Source organism: Mustela lutreola, chromosome 4 (genome assembly GCF_030435805.1).
Source record: "Mustela lutreola isolate mMusLut2 chromosome 4, mMusLut2.pri, whole genome shotgun sequence".
In the NCBI taxonomy this organism is placed as follows: Eukaryota; Metazoa; Chordata; class Mammalia; order Carnivora; family Mustelidae; genus Mustela; species Mustela lutreola.
In genome coordinates this window covers 196,656,134-196,674,907 of record NC_081293.1, presented here as the reverse complement: position 1 = coordinate 196,674,907, position 18,774 = coordinate 196,656,134, and the positions used below count along the sequence as shown (strand labels likewise).

Genomic DNA, 18,774 nt, shown 5'->3' with positions numbered 1-18,774 from the left:
GTCTATGCTTGTATTTCTTTGAGTTCATTCTGTGTAGGGTTTATTGTGCTTCCTGAATCTTGATTTTTATGTCTTTCAACAAATCTGGGACTTTTTCAACTATATTTTTTCACATGAACAAAAGTCATTCTTCTGGATACCTTTCATTTGTCTCTCCAGTCTTTCTACCTTTCTGTAGCCTACTCTGTGCCCCCCAAAAGAGTCTTGTTTTGATTACATCAGTAAGCTCTCATGTTCTATGATATTGGGTTTGGTCAGTAGGGAATAGTAGCAAGAGAAAAGAGTGGGGTAGCTTGGGTATTCACTCCCTAAGATCCCTCCCTGAAAGGTCATCTCAGACTGGCTGTGTTTCTCTTTGAAGGAGACAGCTCAGATCAAGCACCATCTCCATCAGCTTTCTCTGTCTCTGGCTGAGACACAGTTGTCTTCTTCCTCCCATTGTCTTTGCCTGCTTTTGATCCTTTTGATCCTTTTCCAAATTTAGGCATCCTGAAGGAAAAAAGGTTTACTTATCATTGATAGGTTTTATACCAATTGATGTAATTAATGGCTTTTGCACTAGTCATTGTTTTATATTGTTTTGAAATTAACTCAAGTAAATGAAGTCCTGATGTGTGCTTTTATTGTGATTATCTCATTCATACAGAAGAGGATAGAAAATGAATATGTGCAGTTTTCATAAACATAATCATAATATGTCCACCATCTAGGTTAAGAAGAAACTCTGACCACTACTGTAGACCTCTATGCAGTTCTCTGTAGACACACCTTCCTCCTCCCCATTCACCCCTGCTGGGAGGAAACTGCTATCCCAATTTTCCTGTTATCCAACTCCCTGCTTTTCATCTTAGTTTTGAGATATGTAGGTATCTACATTCTTCAATTTTGAAGAACTCAAGAGCAAGCACAAAGCTAGGTGTGTCAGGAATGGTCAAGATGGATGATCTTCTGGATGAATATCAAGATTGAGTTGCCCTCCTACAAGTTGTGGGAACCTTTGCTGGTGGAAGTTGGGGCAGAGCCAGGAGCACATCTAGCGAAATGCAGAACTCACCAGAATTCACTGGCAAGGCTGTATTATGGGTCAGAAGGAATATGGTCAGTGGCTGACCTCCCACTCACTGGACTCGAACAGAGCAAAGCAGAACCCTTCTGTGGGATCTATCAATCGATCTATCTATCTAGGACCATCCTAGGCATACCCAGGTGGTAGGATTCCAAGGGAACATGCACAGGTCCAGACAATTCAAGTAAAAATAAGAGTCTGACCATCTCACTCTTTGGTCTGATACTGGTTGATCATACCTCAGTTTTTCTTCTCTGACTCTCATTTTTCACAAATGACACTTCTTCTTGAAAGTAATCCATATTTGTTTGACAAATTTATACCATGAGGTGTCCAATTTTTAGACACTGTTTGACTTATATTTATCTCTCAATCCTCCCATTATCCCTGGGTTTTAGGCATAATTGCTTCTGTTTTAAAAGTGAAAAGACTGGGGCACCTGGGTGACTTAGTCCTTAAGCATCTGCCTTTGGCTCAGGTCATGATCTCAGGGTCCTGGGATTGAGCCCTGCATCGGGCTTCCTGCTCAGTGGAGAGCCTGCTTCTCCCTCTCCCACTCCCTCTGCTTGTGTTCCCTCTCGTTTTTTTTATTTTTAATTTTTTATTAACATATAATGTATTATTAGCCCCCAGGGTACAGGTCTGTGAGTTGCCAGGCTTACGCACTTCACAGCACTCACCATAGCACATACCCTCCCCCATGTCCATAATCCCACCACCCTCTCCCTACCCTCCTGCCCCCAGCAACCCTCAGTTTGTTTTGTGAAATTGAGAGTCTCTTATGGTTTGGCTCCCCCCCAATCCCATCTTGTTTCATTTTTTCCTTCCCTACCCCCCAAACCTCCCACATTGCCTCTCAAATTTTCATATCAGAGAGATCATATGATGATTGTGTTTCTCTGATTGACTAAATAAATAAAATCTTTAAAAGAATAAAAATAAAGGAAGTGAGAAGACTATTGCTTAGAAGGTATTTGTAACTGACCTAACGTTGTGCTGAGATCTGTGGTCTGGTCTTCTGACTTCAGACTCTGAACTTGTCCAGAGGACTGTGCCTGCTTCATTCTCCCTGTTGTCTCTCTTTTGGCTCTGCCAGCTGGGGAGCTGCCTGGTCTGAATGCCTGCCTTGTCCAACTCCTTATTTGGGTTTCATGGGACAGTTAGGTTGTTTGCTCTTCTTGGTCTTTTGGTCTATGTCACTTGGAGAATCTGGTAAGCAAGTACTAAATCTGTTGAGATTCTAATTGGAATTGCACTGAATTTATGCATCCATTTGAAGCGAGATGCCGTCTTTACAGAACTAAGTCCTTACAAGAACTAAGTCCTTACTTCTATGGACATGGTGTATGTATTTCTATTTTTTTAAGGTATTTGTAAACATTTCCTAATAATCTTACTAATGTCTTGATTTATATAGGTTTGATCATAAGTAGCTTACAGTTTCATTGTTATTGTAAATAGCTTCTTTAAGAAGTTATTTTCTCCTTTTTATTTTTTGAAAAGGTTTTATTTACTTATTTATTTGACAGACAGAGATCACAAGTAGGCAGAGAGGCAGGCAGAGAGAGACAGAGAAGCAGGCTCCCTGCTGAGCAGAGAGCCCAATGCGGGACTCGATCCCAGCACTCTGGGATCATGACCTGGGCCAAAGGCAGAGGCTTTACCCACTGAGCCACCCAGACGCCCTGTTTTCTTCTTTTTAAAAAAATCAGTAAGGAATTAATTTTTCTCATATACATATATTAAAAGGTGAGCAATCCGGGGCTGGTTTGGCACATGCAGTGATGCTATAGAAGGCACAGGGCTTCTTTGGGCTTCCTTTGAACCATGTCCAGCCCATGGATGGTACCTTTCTGTCTACAAGATGGTTCCTCCAGCTGGAGGTACAGGTTCCTGCTTCCAGGAGGGAATGGATGAAATGGGAGAAGGAAAGAGAGAGTGACTGCTTCATTGACCACAGTGGCTTCTTCATCTGTAGGAATGCTCTCTGCCTCAAAGTCTGATTTTAACAGAGCTATAGCAACTTAATTGTTATGTAACAAAAATATTTGTATTATAAATAAAATATGTACTTTTAATATCCTCTTACCCTCAAAATCTTTCTGATTTGTTTTAGATGTGTTTCTTGTAAACAGCATATGGATGAATTTTATAAAAATGCCATCTGTCTTGGGGCGCCTGGGTGGCTCCGTTGGTTAGGCATCTGTCTTTCGCTCAGGTCATGATCCCAGGGTCCTGGGATCAAGCCCCCCCATCTCTGGCTCCCTGCTCAGCAGGGAGTCTGCTGCTTCCTTTCCCACTCCCAGTCCCACTCCCTCTGCTCATACTCTCTCTCTTTCTCTGAAATAAATAAAATCTCTTTTAAAAATGCAATCTATCTTTGCATTTTAAAGAGATTATTTAGTCCATTTGTATTTACTGCAAATACTCATATAACTTAACTTATAGCCATCTTCTGTTGTCTGCTTTCTATTTGTTTTTCTCCCTCTCCTCCCCCTCTTCCTCCTCCTCCCACTCTTCCTCCTTCTTCTTTTTAAGGTGGCTGCATGCCCAGCACCCTGAGATCAAGACCTGGGTTGAGATCAAGAGTTGAACACTTAGTCAGCTAAGCCACCCAGGCGCCCCTGTTTTGCTTTTTAAAATGTCTCTTTTTTATCTTTTCTCTGTTCTTATTTTGCTTTAATTGAATTTTCTCATTCCATATTTTTCTCCAAGCAGAAATTTAAAGTTTTAAGATTTTTTTTCTTATTCTTTCAGTAATTACTATTGAATTACTGAAACACTTAAATTTAGGTGTTAGGTGAATGAGCACATGAATGAATGAGTTGACAAACGTTAAATATAATCAACATCTTTAACTTCTTTTCCAAACAGCGTAAAGACCTCATACACCTTTAATCTACTCATTCCTTGCCAGGAGGGATGTGATATAATACTGCCCTTCACTGTTTTTGATACATTCTTTTTGTTGTCTGAAATTTAACTCTGATGTCTTTAAAGATTTTATTTATTTTACCTGAGAGAGAGCAGGAAGAGGAGCAGAGGGATAGGGAGAGAATCTCAAGCTGACTCTGTGCTAAGCATGGAACCAGACACGGGGCTCTATCTCACCACCCTGAGATATGACCTGAGCCAAAACCAAGAGTAGGATGCTTAACCAACCTAGCCATCCAGACATCCTTTACTCTGATGTGTTTAGATGAGGATTTCTTTTTATTTATCCTGCTTTGTGTTTGTAGAGCTTCTTCTATCCAAGAATTCTTGTGTTTTCTTAATTCAGAAAATTCCTCAGCCATTATATTTGATATTTCTCATCTATATTTGATATTACTCTATTTCTTCCTCTTGGAATTCTGTCTATACCTCAGATCAAAGTGTCTCTTAAATTGCTATTTTCCATCTCTGTTTTCTATCTGAGCTGCATTTCAGATAACTCCATCAGACCTATCTTCCAATTTACTATTTCTCTCTGCAGCTATGTCTAATCTGTTTACTGGGGGGGGGGGTATTTTAATTACTGTAACTTTGAATTCTGGAGGTTCACTTTGGGATTAAAAAATCTGTCCGTTAATTTTTTGCTGAGCTCTTATTTTTGCCAATACTTTAATTGCCTTTTTTTTTTTTTTTTGAAAGATTTTATTTATTTGACAGAGAGAGACACAGTGAGAGAGGGAACACAAGCAGGAGGAGTGGGAGAGGGAGAAGCATGCTTCCTGATGAGCAAGGAGCCCAATGTGGGGCTTGATCCTAGGACTCTGGGATCATGACCTGAGTTGAAGGCAGACACTTAATGACTGAGCCACCCAGGCACCTCTTCAGCGTGGTTATTAAATGCAGTTTTGGGTTACAGAATTTGACAGACACCTCCAGAGCAGTGAGCAGGAAAGCATTATTAACACAAAGGCTGCTCTTTACCGGGCCCTGCTTGGAGGGCTGGCTCTTGACTGCCTTCTCAGAATTTGGCTTTTGGAATGTTCTTGTGCTGATAAGTTTTTTGTTGTGTGCTTGCAGCACTGAATTGCACCAAATCTGCTTGCCTAGACTTACACACAATGTGATTTCAGGTGGACACTTGCTTTTCTTCTGAGAATCTGCGTTGGTTGTGCAGGTGGAGAAAGTGCCTCCAGTAAAAACCCTGGGTTCTGGGTCTTCAGTGTCCTTCCCTGAGCAGAAACACTGCATATATGTTTGTAGGAGTGCTGACAATACTGCTTCGTCCTTGAGCCCCTCCCCCCCATCCTGTTCATGTTTGCTAGATTAGAAATACTGGCCAAGGTCGGGATGGGGGGAGGCTTGTTTTGAAGATCCCCTATCTGTTAGAGATAACATAGTCTTTCCCTTTTCTGATGCACAGGAGTGTCACAAGCTTTAACAAAGGGTTGCTGTAATTAGGAACACGCAAGCTGTCTGATGTGCACGTGAACCCTTTGATCTCACGACAGTGCCCTCCTTCATGTGTGATCACTGTGCAAAATCTGTGGACTAAGGTCTGGACATTGAGGAGAGTAACTCTGCAGCTGCCAGGGACCCCCGACCCCCACCCCCACCCGTCCCTGAACCCCAATAAAACTCTATATAAATTCTATGGAGTGGCCTCTTTGTTTTCTGGTCTCAAAGTGCTTCTCAGTTTGGGGCAACTTTACCATCTTTCCCCACCTTTGAACAGTGTTACTATGTGGTCTCAGTGGTGGGAGGACGTAGGATACCTGAGCCCAGATTCCTCCAGAGTCCACCCAATATGCCTTCGTCCCTTGCTGACACTGCTGTGGCTAAATGTAGCTGTGACTACAACCCCACACAGAGTCCTATGGATCCTTCCAGTGGAACACCGAGTGTGTGCGTGACTGTGGGACTCCCAAGGAGGTGGATACGAATTTCAGGACTCAGCACTCTGAATTCATGCTCCTGCTTCTATGGGGGCCTATTCAAATTAGCCATGAACTTAAACATACATGAATCGTGCTGTGTCTGGCAGTTGTGGGTACTTTCTCATGGAACAAATTCAGGGTTTCTATGTCATTGTCTGTCTTTAACAAGTAATTTCCAAAGTGACGGCTTTATGTCATCGATTTCTCACTATTTACAAACAACAACAACAACAAAAGTCCAATTCTCAGTTTGCCCTGCGTTCAGTCTCTTACATCTGAATTGTAGGGAGAGGGGCTCAGAGTCCTGCTCCCTTTCACTTTCTGCCCGGGCATTTGGACCTCCAGTCCCAGAGCCAGCCTCCAGGAGAGTTTACTTTCAAGGTTGGCAACTCCAAACCCAGATGGGGGACTGGGAGATGGAGGACCTTGGTAGATTTGCACTGACTCCCCCCACCCACCGCCTTGTCCAGCCAAGAGAAGTCCCTGGAATAACTAAGCAAGAAGCTGTGAGAAACAAGACAGTTTATTGTCATCGCTGCTCATGAGGGGCCGTGAAGCAGGGTGGGATGGTGAAGGTGAACCAGAAATGAGCAAGACTGGTATCACGATTGGTGGCCGTGGCCATGGCCGCGGTGGGGTGGCGGAAGGACAAGCGGAGCTAGTGCAGGCTCCTTCCCCAGACCGGTCCTTCTCCCAGGAGCCAGAGGCAGGGATGCCTAGTCCAGGGAGAGACCAGGCATGGGCACTCAGGAGAAGCACAGCTGGGCTTCCCTCACTTGCAGCAGTTTTTTCTGGTCTGTTTCCTAAGGGATGCAGAGGGGCAAGATAGTGTGGGGAGAGGAGGTGCAAATTCTTTCCTCCAGAGCAGCTTCGTTCTGGAGCTAGATCAGCACTAGCCTCAGGGTACCTGATGCCAAGACCCCCAATGGCCCCGCATGGATACAGAATCTCCTGGCTTCCTGGGGGTCTTAGTCCTGGGAGGCCACTTGGTCAGGGACAGGGGTTCTCTGGGCCAGGCCCCCACTGGGGTAGAAAGACAGACACGATGCCCCTTGGGACTCACTATAAGGGTCCTTTTCCCTCCCCAAGCCACATCTTGTCCATCTCTGCTCCACTGGACACCCCTGCTGCCCAACACATAGACACAAACTTTAGGGACTCACCTTCTTACTTTGGGACCTTCTCCAGCAGTACAGACAGAGGGGGACCAGAGATGCCAGAAACAGCAGAACCCAGACACCCAACAGCATGGCCTGAAAGCTTATGAACAGGGCCTGGGGACAGAGGGCCAGTCACTGTGCCGTCTGCTCTGTGCTCTCCCTCATTTCCAACACAGCGCCTCCCCCTGCTTCATCCTAACACCCGTAGCTTCTGGCAGGGCTGAGGAAGGAGCCGTGCACGAGGGAGGGGGTGTGCACGAGTCTAGCACACAGAGAGCAGCCAGAAACCCCTCCTCTCAGGCCTCGGCATCCTCCTCGGAACAGAGATGCGCTCGGGCTACGAATCGGTGCCCCAGCAGCCCCGAGGCTGGAGAGGACCCAGGAAGGATGTGCAGTAATCCCTCCGTAGCACTGTGCACCCCTGCAGCGCTGGTTCATTTATGATCATTTCAGGGTTTGTGTGTCCCACGAGTCTGGGACACCCCCAATCACGGGGACTGTTTCCGGTCTGTTCAGTGCCGCAGCTGCGGTGACAGTAGTCCAGCTGGGTGTGTGGAACAGGGGACCGGGCCTTGCTCTCGCGTCTTGGCCCTCCCCGCCCAGAGCCTGCCGCACCCCTTCCTCCGCCCACCCCCACCTACCTTCAGCATGCTCAGGTAGGAAAGGCACAGGTGCAGTCTTCTGGTTTCTTCTGGACTTGGAGTGGTCCAGGGCGCAGCGCCCCAGGACAAACCCGTTGAGGAGACCTGACAGATATAGTCTCTAAAATGAAACTTGTACTCGTGGAAATAACGAGCCCCAATGGCGACGGCGGCAATGGACGTGGCGAAAGTTGCCAGGGCGAGCAGGGTCTTTAGCAAGGCCTGGTGAGGAGAGGAGGCAGAGTGAGACCCGGGAGGCTCCGTCTCCAGGAGCCCGGCCGGGGAGAGACGGGCACGCTCCGGGCAGGAGGCTGGGCTGGGGTGGCCTCCAGCTTCTGGGCCTGGCGTCCCGCCCCTGCCTTTCCCCAAACTCACCCAGTAGATGCCGCCCCGTTTCTCGTAAATGAAGGCGACGGCTCCAGCCAGCACAGCCTGGGGAGAGAGGGAAGCAGGACCGGGGCTAGCACAGGGGACGCAAGCCCTCCAGCTGTCTGCTTCCGTTTCCCACGGTAACCCCCACAGACAGAGCCAACAATCGGCCCATCCTTCCTGGGGACACTCCATGGGGACCTAAGGTTTTGAGCTAAGCTTTGTTGTCTGTAGGTAGGCCTGGGTCAAACTCCCGAGGCGTCCGGACCCTCTGATTTAGTGACATCGAAGAGCCTTCCTTCCCTTCTTCCATTCTCCAAAACTGTCCTTTTAAAGCAATGGTGCTTCATGGGGGTTCCGATGGGGGCGCAGAAGCCCTAGGTTGTTGGAGAAGCTCTCTGTGCAGGATGGGTCTGTGGGTGGCCTCCGGTCCAGGCGCCTGTCCGGCAGTGCCCGCCACCCGGGCTGACAGAACAGGACGTCTGGGGCATGGACAGATTTGAATCCCATTTGGCGATGCTAGAACTAATCTGGGTGTTTTGCCATTGGGGGTACGAGGACGATTATTCCGGCTCTTCTCTCCATCAATATGCCGTGAGTGCGGGTGTGCCGAAGGGCCTCTCGGCGCTACCACGACCTGCCCCCGAGCCCCTCTTGTAGATCGCACACACGCATCTGTAAACGTTTGCCACTGTTGTTCCGTGGCACCCATTGGATTCCCCGCACGTGGAGGACCCGCAGAGGACAGTGGGAAATGACCAGGAGTTGCCCTCGTCTTGTAGAGTATACACACTCCAGTACGTTCTGCCTGCCCAACTCAGGGCAATTGTCTGGAAATGAGCTGGGTCCCAGGTCTTTGGTTGATGTTTGCTGCTGAACATGGTGGGGAGGCGGCCAGGCTGGCGGGAAACCATGACCGCTGGCCAGGTGACTTTGGTCAGACCACCGTTTCCCTTGGCTATTTTCTCATCTGTAGAAACAGGGAATCAGCCTCGATAACTTCGGGGCTTTTCGACTAGGGACACCTTTTACAGTATCCTGGTGATGACGGTGATGGTCTGTCCCCTCCGACTGAAGGCGAATCTGCCCCTTCTTGGGCTGTCCGCCATCCACCTGCCCGACTCACCACAGCCCCTGTCCAGAGGGCAGCTCCAGAGCCACGCAAGGTGCAGAAGTGGAAGAAGTAGAGGAAGCCTCCCAGCGTGCCACTCAGCACCCCCAGCACGATCTGTACCATCTGGAGGGAGATGAAGAGCCTGAGGATGTGGCTCCCAGACTCCTGGGCCCAGGAGCCACCTCAGGTGTGAACCACAAGGGGGGGGGGAGGGGACAGGGGGAGGGGGAGCAGCCCACACTGGGTCAGGCAGAGGGAGAGGGTGGCTCAGGGCTCCACCGCGTAGGACTTTAAATGGCCACGGCTCTCCTGCACCCTCCTAGCCCAAAGCCCACCCTCTGTCAGCTTTCACTGAGAAGGACAGTGAGTGAGTAAAAGAGTTGGAAACGGAACACAGGCGATCCGGATTTCTAAGAAGAGAAAACTGGCTGAGCTTCCAGCTCAGAGAGGCTGGCCATGGATGTGCACAGCAGAAGCAGGGTCCTCTTTCCCTGACACAGGGAGCCTGAGGGCCCTTCTGGGTCCCTACTCACCCAGGAGGCCACCAGCAGCCGGCTCCGGCCCCTGGTCCGGGAGACGGCATCCGGGGTGGGGGACGGAAGCTGGGAGCAGGCGCGGATCAGGAGCGTGGCCAGAGCTGACTCCTGGTGGATGTGCACGTCGATGCGGGTGGGCTCTGGGGCCTCAGGGGCCGCCTCACCACGGTCGGCTGTCTCCATGCGTGTGCCAGCTGTCTCCACGCGTGTGTCAGCTGTCGCCATGCGTGCGGACACCTGCCTGAGCGAGAGGGAGGGAGAGGCACAGCGAGGGAAAGCTGGCGGACGTGTTCAAAGATCCCATTGGCCTTCGAAGCCGGTGGGGGGGTCCCTGTCACAGAACAACGTTGCCGGCCCTTTCTCAAGGGTGTTGGGTCAGGACGGCCCGGCTCTGCTGGTGCTGTTGCGACGGCCGAGCCCGCTGGAGCCTCCCCCAGGTCTCATCCTCCCACCCACGGCGCCAGGGTCCCGCCGAAGCAGTGCCCCGCAGTCCTCACCTCTCCTCCCTCTTCCGCAGCCCGCCATTCTCATCCCTACCCTGAGGCATCCGGCTATGGGGCTGAACCCCAGGGCCCCGCTGCTGAACCCCAGGGCCCCAGGTCCTGTTGCTGCAGCTACTCTGCCGATGGGCCTGGGGACACCCCTCAGCCCCTAAATACTTCCCTGTCCGCCAAGAGTCAGGGCTCTGCCTATTCAAGTTGCCGCCCCCCGCCCCTCAACAATGAAGGGACGCGCTGCGGGTGCAGGTGGAGGGCACGGCCAGGCGGACTGGGCATCAAGCAGGGACACGCCGGCCTCTGCTCCTGCCGGCTTCCCGGAGTCCATACGCCACTGGCGGTTGGTCCCTCCCTCCCTCCCCAGCAAGTTCTGGGCCAGGCTTTGGCGGCCTGTGAGGGGTTGCGTGGGGAGTCCGGTGAGGAGGGGTCCTGGAAAAGGCCTGCCTGGCTGTCACCCGCCTCACCTGCTCTCCTTAGGAGCCCCTGCGGGGGAGTGCGCCTGCAGGGTTGGCCGGCCGGGCTGGGCTGGGCTGGCTGGAGCTGGAAACCCAGCGGATGGAGGAGGAGGTTGGTGCAACACCAGAAGCGCAGGGTCGGAGCGGGGCGTGGTGAACCTCAGCATCCTTTCGAGAAGACAGCCTGGCAGAGGGGCCCCTGTGGGGGGGGGGTTTCCAGCTGCCTGCCCATCCCTGGGCTCCAGCCTAGAGCGTGCATGAGAGGTGGGGGGCCCGGGAACCCACAAAGCTGAGGAGCCCTGGGAGAGCCCGGAAGCTGTCTTCTCCCCCATGACCGCTTGGACAGGTACTTTCTGAGCACGGGTCTGCGGCTGCTGTGGGTGGGGGCCCCATCTGTGTTGTGAGAGTCAGTTGGAGTGCGTGCGTGCGTGCGTGTGTGTGTGTGTGTGTACTCACATGCATGCACTCTGCCTTTCTCACCAGCCTGGTTATAACTCAAGACGGAATCCCCCTAGAGGGGCCCTGTTGCCCCAGCTGTTTTCTGGGAAGTTGCAAAGCTGAAGGTCAGACCTTCCTCCCTCCACGCCTTCCCTCTACTCTTCTCTTTCCCAACTACGGGTCCTCAGCTGCGGGTGGATCCTCCCAGTCCTGCTCTGCTGAGGCTCCCAGAGGACAGCAGGTGAGCAGGGCACCCCCAGGCCAGGTGGCCCCTTCCCAGGAGACTCTCACCATTGGACCTTGCTCTCTTGAGGAGTCTCCAAAGCCAGTCCCCAAAGCCCCCATCCTATCTCCCAGGATGCTGCTCTCTCCTCATTCCCAGTTCCCACGGGACTTGCTAGGGGTGTGGAGGGATGCCCTCAACAGGGTGGGACCTGGGTAGGGGGCGTGTGTCTGGCTGCACAAGCCTCACCGGGCCTGCCCGGTGCAATGGCTGATGCTCAGGCGGCTGGGTGGCGAGAGCTCCTCCAGAGTGGAGCTGGAAGGTGGAGGGCCCCGGCTGTGGCACAGGTCCTGCTCCTCTCTCCTCAGCCCCAGAAGCACTGGGAAGAGCAGGGCAGAGAGAATGGCCAGAGCAGCAGGGACAAGCCTCAGACCGTGGAGCCCAGAGGGCATGGGGGGAGAGTCCTCATGGGACCGGCCTGGTCCAGCAGACAAGCTGGGGGCTTGGCTGAGCCTGGGTTGGAGTGTGGTGGGGGAAGTGGTGGTGCGCAGGGGCTTAGGGAGCTGGAGCCCAAGGCACTTTCAGGGCTGCCCCATGGTGCTGGCTCCTGGGGCCCAAGGGGGAGATCCGGCTGACCCAGGGCACACATCCTTGAGTGTATCAGTGAAGAAATCTGAACCTACTTGTGCATCCGCAGAATTGTCCAACACCTGTGCTTTATACTCGGCCTTTAGAGTACTACTGTGCCCAGGTGGGTACAAGAATTACACTGCTCTGAAGGACACAGAATACAAGGGAAGGCTGTAGGGCCGCCATCTTGCTGATGTTAGAATTGTTACAATGTCATGATTTCCATCAGGGATGCTGAAGGAGGGTGCCCATTAGAATCACTGCGGAGGATTGCTTTTGGGGCTGGGCAAGTTGATTCCAAAGTGCATACAGAGACGTAACCTAGCAAAAAAAGGCAATAAAAGAAAAAATAACATGGAGGGTCATGAAATAGTTCAATTAAATATTAAACTCCATCCTCGTCATTAAAATCGTGGTGATGGTGCCTAACTCACCACACTCAACAATAGAATATAAAGACTAGAATAGATCTGAATTCCCAGGAGAATTTTGGTTTTGCTCAGGAGAACATTTTAAATCAGTAGGAGAAAGATAATATATTCCTCGAACAGAACATACCCTTCAGAAGTTAACCATCTGGGGAAAGAAACCCCACAGCAACTTGGATCTGTACCTTCCAACTTACAAGATAAACCCCAGATGGATCAACATTTAAATGTGAAAACCGAAAGCATAACACTACTTAGAAGAAAACAGGGAAGAATTATTTTATAATCTTGATGTGGGAAAGTCCTTTTTAAGTATGATATAAAACCCAGAAATCAGAATAAAGATGGAAACTGGCTAACCAGAAAATAGATCACAAGTTGTAAAGAAATATCTGGAAATCCTGTCACAGATGATAATTTTTCAAATACCCAAGATCCTATACAAAACATAGCAGTAAAACAAGAAGGGCTTGGCTACGAACAGAGAGCTCACAAAAGAAGGAAAAAACAGTGTCTTAAACATATGAAAAGATGACCAGTCCAGTATCACTCATCGTAAGACAACTATGGATTGAAACGATACTGGGGTAGTCACAGAAAGCAGATCAGTGGTTGCCTTGGGCCAGAGGTCGAGGGGTTTATTGGGCACAGAACATTATGAAATTTTTTGCATATAGGAATGTTCTCTACCGTGACGGCGGTTGGTGTTGTACGAATGTATGAATTTGTTAACCCTCACTGAGATGCCCCCTGAAAAGGGGGCATTTTGCTGCATAAAACTGACTAAAATCAGTTTTATTTATCTTAAGTCTTAAGATAAATAAATTTAAATTTAAATTTATCTTATTTATTTATCTTAAAATAATAAGATGTAATTTTCCTGATAGACATTTGAAAAAGATTAAAAAGGGGCGCCTGGGTGGCTCAGTGGGTTAAGCCGCTGCCTTCGGCTCAGGTCATGATCTCAGGGTCCTGGGATGGAGTCCCGCATTGGGCTCCCTGCTCAGCGGGGAACCTGTTTCCCTCTCTCTGCCTGCCTCTCTGCCTACTTGTGATCTCTCTCTGTCAAATAAATAAATAAAATCTTACAAAAAAAGAAAAAGAAAAAGATTTAAAAATTTGCTGACACCTCCTGCTGGCCATGGAGAGGGGCAGTGGACGTGCTTTGACCTTGCTTCTGCTTGTGGATGGCATGGGGTAGCCCCACACAGGGCGGTATCTATTAAAATGACACATGCATGTTCCCATTGACCTGGTGATTCCCCATTGTTTGCAAGAGGAAATCGATGTCTGTCAATAGGGGCTGACTGAGGGGCACCTGGGTGGCTCGGTTAAGCCTCTGCCTTCGGCTCCGGTCAAGATCCCATGAAGCCTCACATTGAGCTTCCTGCTCTGAGGGGAGCCTGCTTCTCTCTCCCCCTCTGTCACTCCCCCTGTTTATGCTCTCTCTCTCTTCTCTCTCTCAAATAAATAAATAAAATCTTAAAAAAAAATAAGAGCCTGCTGGGAACGATCCTGATGCATTCTGATAATGGAACGCTGCGCAGCCAGACACATGAGTGAGAAAGCATTCTATGGACTGATGTACAATTATCTTCAAAACATAGTTCAGTGAACAAATCATTGTGTAGACGGTGTGTTTAGTCTCCTGCTCTTTGTGGGAAAAGGGGGAGGAGATTATATTTTATATGCTTTCCTATACAAAATAATGTCATTGTAGGATATGTAAAAAATGATAACTTTAGTTTCCAACTAGAAGGAAACTAGGTGACTGGGAAGGAAAGATAGGAGGGAGGCTTTTAAAGGTCTGTCCCTTTGTATCTTTTGAATTTTTTAACCATATGGAAGTATTATGTATAAATATATATACTAAGTCCCTGAACTAATTCAGATTCCTTTCCTTGCCCAACCTGAGACTTAGACAGACTGTGTCAGATCATTCTGGGGAGAGGTCCAGGAATATATGTGGTAAAGAACTCTGGAGGTGACTTGGGCTTGCATCCCAGATTAAGGCCGCTGTGACACTGCCACCTGCTCTGGGAAGACCCTTTGGATCTTGACAAGGGACTGTTCTCTCCCTTTACTCATGCAACATATTCCTTTTTATCTTCACTGCTTCTCAGACCTCGCTTCTGTACATCTTCTTCCCAGCAGGCAGGATGCCCCAAAGCGTGGTGACCGTGAATGGGGTCGATGTGGCCTCTACGCTGTCCCAGCGCAGCCACATCAACATCCACATCCACCAGGAATCAGCTTTGGCTCAACTGTTAAAAGCTGGGGCTTCCCTGAAGGACGTCTTTTCTCACCCTCGGGACGCGGCCCCTTCCAAGGCCAGGATGAGCTATGGGCAGCTGACACTGGGGGTAAGAGGGGTGGACGCCACAGAGGACGGTGACTCCCCTTCAACGGGATGAAAAAAAAAAGTGGGTTGAGTCCTCATGAGAACTTACTCTTTGTATCTCATCTTTTTTGGGAAAAGAAAGTTTTGGTAGGTTGCCCCACCCATGTAGATGGAAAAGAATGATGGGCCTCTTCGTTGGTACAGTGGGGGTGGTCCCGGTCGGAGGTGGGGGACGGGTGGCTGTTCGCGGAGTTTCATGGAACCCTGGTGGACTGAGGGCCCGCAGATGCGCGACACTATTATAGGCACTTCGGGGAAAACTACAGAGAGTCCTTAGGCTCTAGCCTAAAAGAGCTCAGCATCCGTCAGAAGGGATCACACCACCATACACATGCCTAGAATGAAAGGTAGAGCAGGTAACATTCCTAGGGTTCGACCTGCGGCAGTTGGCATCTGAGCCAGACTTGTGTGGACGAAGAGTACGTGTAGCCAGATAGAGGTGAAAGATGGAAGGAAAGGAAGGCCAGGTCGAGGCCACCCAGTTGGCTTCTCACTCTGTCTTGCAGGTGATCCAGACCCTGCTGGGGGCCGTGAGCTGCGCTCTGGGGGTGCTGCTCTCCTTCGGGCCCTGGACTAAGCTGCGTGCTTCTGGCTGTGCCTTCTGGGCAGGGTCTGTGGTGAGTGAGGAAGGGGCTGTAAGCCTGGTGTCAGGCAAGTGGTTCTGGGCAAGGGATCTGGGGCAGGGATTTGGGGAAGAAACCAAAGACCTGGATCCGAATGCCCTTTGCCATGAGGAAGCAGCCTTAAGGGGCGAGCAAATCCCTGCTGTTCCCTTCTGCAGGCCAGGCTGGGCGGGCGGGCAGCTGGGACGGCGTCCTGTCCATGTGCTCCGTGTCTTTGCCAGTCCCTTGGATCCTGCTTCGAATCGGCTGTCCTGGGAAGGGGTGGGGTGGTCGCTTCAGGAGAGTCAACTAGAGGCCTTTTCCGGCATTTTCTCTCTTCAGGCTATTGTAGCAGGAGCTGGAACCCTCGTCCATGAGAAGCACCGGGGCAAACTCTCTGTGAGTCTTGGGTGTCCTCTGCCCCCTGCTATTCTGCTTTTCTGCTCTATTTTTCTGTCTTCTTCCCTTTGGTTCGTAATGTCTCAGGATCTTATCTGGAGGGCTGGGGAGGGTTTCCTGGGGCAGGAAGTGAGGAAGAAGAGACAGGTTTGGGGCCAGGACCTCGCGGCTCTCACTAAGGAGGTTCTGTACCCTGCACTTTGTCTTTCTAGGGCTGTGCATCAGGTCTGCTGACGCTGGCCAGTGTCGCCACAGCCGTGGCTGTCCTTGTCCTCTGTGTGAACAGCCTGACCATGCCAAGTGATGGTTTCATTTACATCGACTCTGCCTGTGACTCCCCAGATCTTCCCAACACGACTGCTGGGTACAAAGAGAGGTGGCAAAGGACTCGCACATCATGGTGGGATGAAGACAGTTGCAGAGCCTACATGCAAATGCTGATGGTGAGAACGGGGTCCAGTCTTCCAGGGACCCACACACGGTCTGTTCCCAAGGAGCTGGGGCACTGGCAGGCAGAGATGTAGATTCTTGGAGTGTGAGCCTCATCCTACTCTGTGGTTCAGGAGGTTTTAAGTTAAGCTGGAGATATTTCTCAGACCCTCATGGCATAAGAATTTCTGACTCAAAGGAGATGATGTGCAAAGAGCAGTTAGTGAGGATGTCACAGAACATCCTTCTATCTTTTCCGGTGTGCGGCTGTCCTAGTTACATATTGCTGCATAACACAACACCCATCATGCTGTGGCTGAGGACCATCATGTATCATTACTTCTCCCAGTCTGTGGGCTGGCTGGGCTCAAAGCAGTCTTCCCTTGGGTTTTCTCATGCAGTTGTAGTCAGACGTCAGTGGTGGGGGTGGAGGGGTTAGGCCATCTGAGAGCTTGATCAGGTCGGATCTTCAAGATGGCGGGATGTCCAAGATGGCGCTCACATGGCTCGGAGCTCAGCGGAGGCTGTCCACCAGAGAGCCTACGATGGCTTCTCCATCTGGCTTGGGCTTCTCAGGGCATCGCAACTAGGTTCTCACAGGAAGTCTCTCACTGCGAATATTTCAGTAGGTGGGAAATGGAAGCCACCAGGCCAATGAGAGGCTACCGCTATGACTGGCTTAGTGTCACCCCCAGTGTACCTTTTTGTTGTGCAAAACAGTTACAGGTTGTTCCAGATTCTAAGGGTGGAGAAGTAGACCCAGCTCTTCACAGGGTGTGGTCAGGTCACATGGCAGACAAGTCAATGGGGTGGACGCTATGGCTGCCCCATGGTTGGAAAACGCCATCTGCTTCAGTAGGAAGTGGTCAGTTGGACAGAGTCTGGTACCTGGCTGGGTTGGTAAGGTGGTAGCAAGAGCAGAATCAGAGGAGCAGACTCCTGACTGTGTCGTTTTGCTTCCTCCATCTCCAGGATTTGTTCCTAGGCATCCATGCTCTGCTCCTGGCTGTCTGTGTCCTGCAGCTGATCATATCCTTGGCTTCCCTGAGCATGGGGCTTCGAAGCTTGTGTGGCCAGAGCTCCCGGCCCCTGGTGAGCTATAGGAGAGGGGCTGGGGAAAGAATGAGTTTGTTTGGTGAAGCTCTGGGGACAGGGAGGGACATCAGGGCCAGGAGCATCACTCGGCTTCTTTCCAGGACTCAGCTGTGTCCTTTGCCATTTGGGGAGCATGTGCTTTCACCGTGTTTGGGTTAGCTGCTGCCCTCCGCCCCTTCAGGACCTCCTTTGGGCTTCCTGTCCCCGACCTCTGGGTAGCTCCCCCTCCTCTATACCTTTTCCTTCCCCTCCTTCTTTCTTTCACCTGATTTCCAGTTCTAGGAAGCTAACTAGGCCCCATCTTTTATCCAGCAATGATTAATTTCCCCTGTTTTTGTTTTTGTTTTTGTTTTCAGAATGAGGAAGGGTCAGAGAAAAAGCTATTGGGGGAAAGCTCAGTGCCTTCCTCCCCTGCCAAGGAGAAGACTGTGGCTACCATCATCCTGTGAACTGCTGCAGAGCCTGCCTGGGCCTCCACATGCCCCCGGCCAGCGTAGCCCAGGGCCTCTGGAGAGGACAAAGTGCCCTCCCCATGACTCCTCAGTGCCCTGCCCCTCGCACCTGCCTGTCCTTTGGCCACTGTTCCAGCCTCCTCCTCTTCCCACACCTTCAATTCAAGGAACAGGTGTTGTCACCTTTTCTCCGATACTGATTAAACAGAAACAACAGAAAAAATAATTTGGGCCAGAAAAGAGGCGGTCTCCCTTGCTTCTGCTCATGGTGTGCCATGAAAATGCCTTTCTCTGTGCTGATATGTTTGGCTTTAAACGTGGGCCAGTTTGCGACTGGAAACAAGGTCCCAGTAAGACTAAATGTAATTATGTTCCACTCTACATCCCAAGGGGGCAAACTTCCTTCTTACGATTTCCTTGTGTTCAAAGTAAAGTGAAAGTAACTCTCATACACTGAGACTCTTTTTGCCTGCTGAGATTGTCTTTAAGCATCTGTAATTTTGACTCTAACTTTCTGGGCGGGGGTCATAGAACTATGTGAGGCATGAAACAAGACTGTTATGCTCTCTCCTTCTCTCTCTCCCTTCCTACGGTAGAGTTTATTCGCTCTCTACAACTGCACACATGCACACACGCACAAACACACACATTCTCACACACCCCCCCGCATTATTCTTCACTTTCTTTTTAAACGATATGAAGAATTTAAAAAACGTTTTTCATTTCCTTTATACCTCTATTAATATATACTATACATATACAGATATAAGCATTTCTGAAGGGTGAGAAAGCAGGTTATGGTCTTTAGAATTAACAAATGATTGTTATTCTGGCTTTTTTTTCCTTCTGATTCCAACACCGTCAACAGGCTAGCATCTCTGTGTGGCTTCATGAAATCTCCGTGAGGTAGGGCTTATCCCTCCTTGGCAGACCACGGGGGAAGAACTGGTCTTCAAATCCAGGCAGACTGC

The 18,774-nt window shown here is 50.2% G+C and overlaps 2 protein-coding genes across 5 annotated transcripts; one reads left to right on the top strand and one right to left on the bottom strand.

Moving 5' to 3' along the window:
• Positions 1 to 6,439: 6,439 nt before the first annotated feature.
• On the bottom strand, positions 6,440 to 11,038 carry TMEM176A (transmembrane protein 176A). Of its 3 annotated transcripts, none has more exons than XM_059172234.1 (7): positions 10,716 to 11,038; positions 9,752 to 9,995; positions 9,231 to 9,341; positions 8,111 to 8,167; positions 7,736 to 7,957; positions 7,098 to 7,208; positions 6,440 to 6,737 (listed from the first exon to the last, which is right to left on the bottom strand). In XM_059172234.1, exons 1-7 carry the CDS (start codon positions 11,036 to 11,038, stop codon positions 6,681 to 6,683), a joined length of 1,125 nt encoding a protein of 374 aa, XP_059028217.1. In that variant the 3' UTR covers positions 6,440 to 6,680. The 3 variants fall into 3 exon arrangements, with proteins under 3 accessions (XP_059028217.1, XP_059028219.1, XP_059028218.1); XM_059172236.1 differs by having other exon boundaries at positions 9,752 to 9,991; positions 10,716 to 10,845; XM_059172235.1 differs by lacking the exon at positions 10,716 to 11,038 and adding an exon at positions 10,252 to 10,590.
• Positions 10,914 to 18,252, top strand: TMEM176B (transmembrane protein 176B). Of its 2 annotated transcripts, none has more exons than XM_059172239.1 (8): positions 10,914 to 11,052; positions 11,190 to 11,385; positions 14,580 to 14,788; positions 15,333 to 15,443; positions 15,771 to 15,827; positions 16,040 to 16,270; positions 17,229 to 17,348; positions 17,708 to 18,252. In XM_059172239.1, the coding sequence occupies exons 3-8, from the start codon at positions 14,585 to 14,587 to the stop codon at positions 17,798 to 17,800; spliced, it is 816 nt and encodes a 271-aa protein (XP_059028222.1). In that variant the 5' UTR covers positions 10,914 to 11,052; positions 11,190 to 11,385; positions 14,580 to 14,584; the 3' UTR covers positions 17,801 to 18,252. The 2 variants fall into 2 exon arrangements, with proteins under 2 accessions (XP_059028222.1, XP_059028220.1); XM_059172237.1 differs by having other exon boundaries at positions 14,577 to 14,788.
• Positions 18,253 to 18,774: the final 522 nt, after the last annotated feature.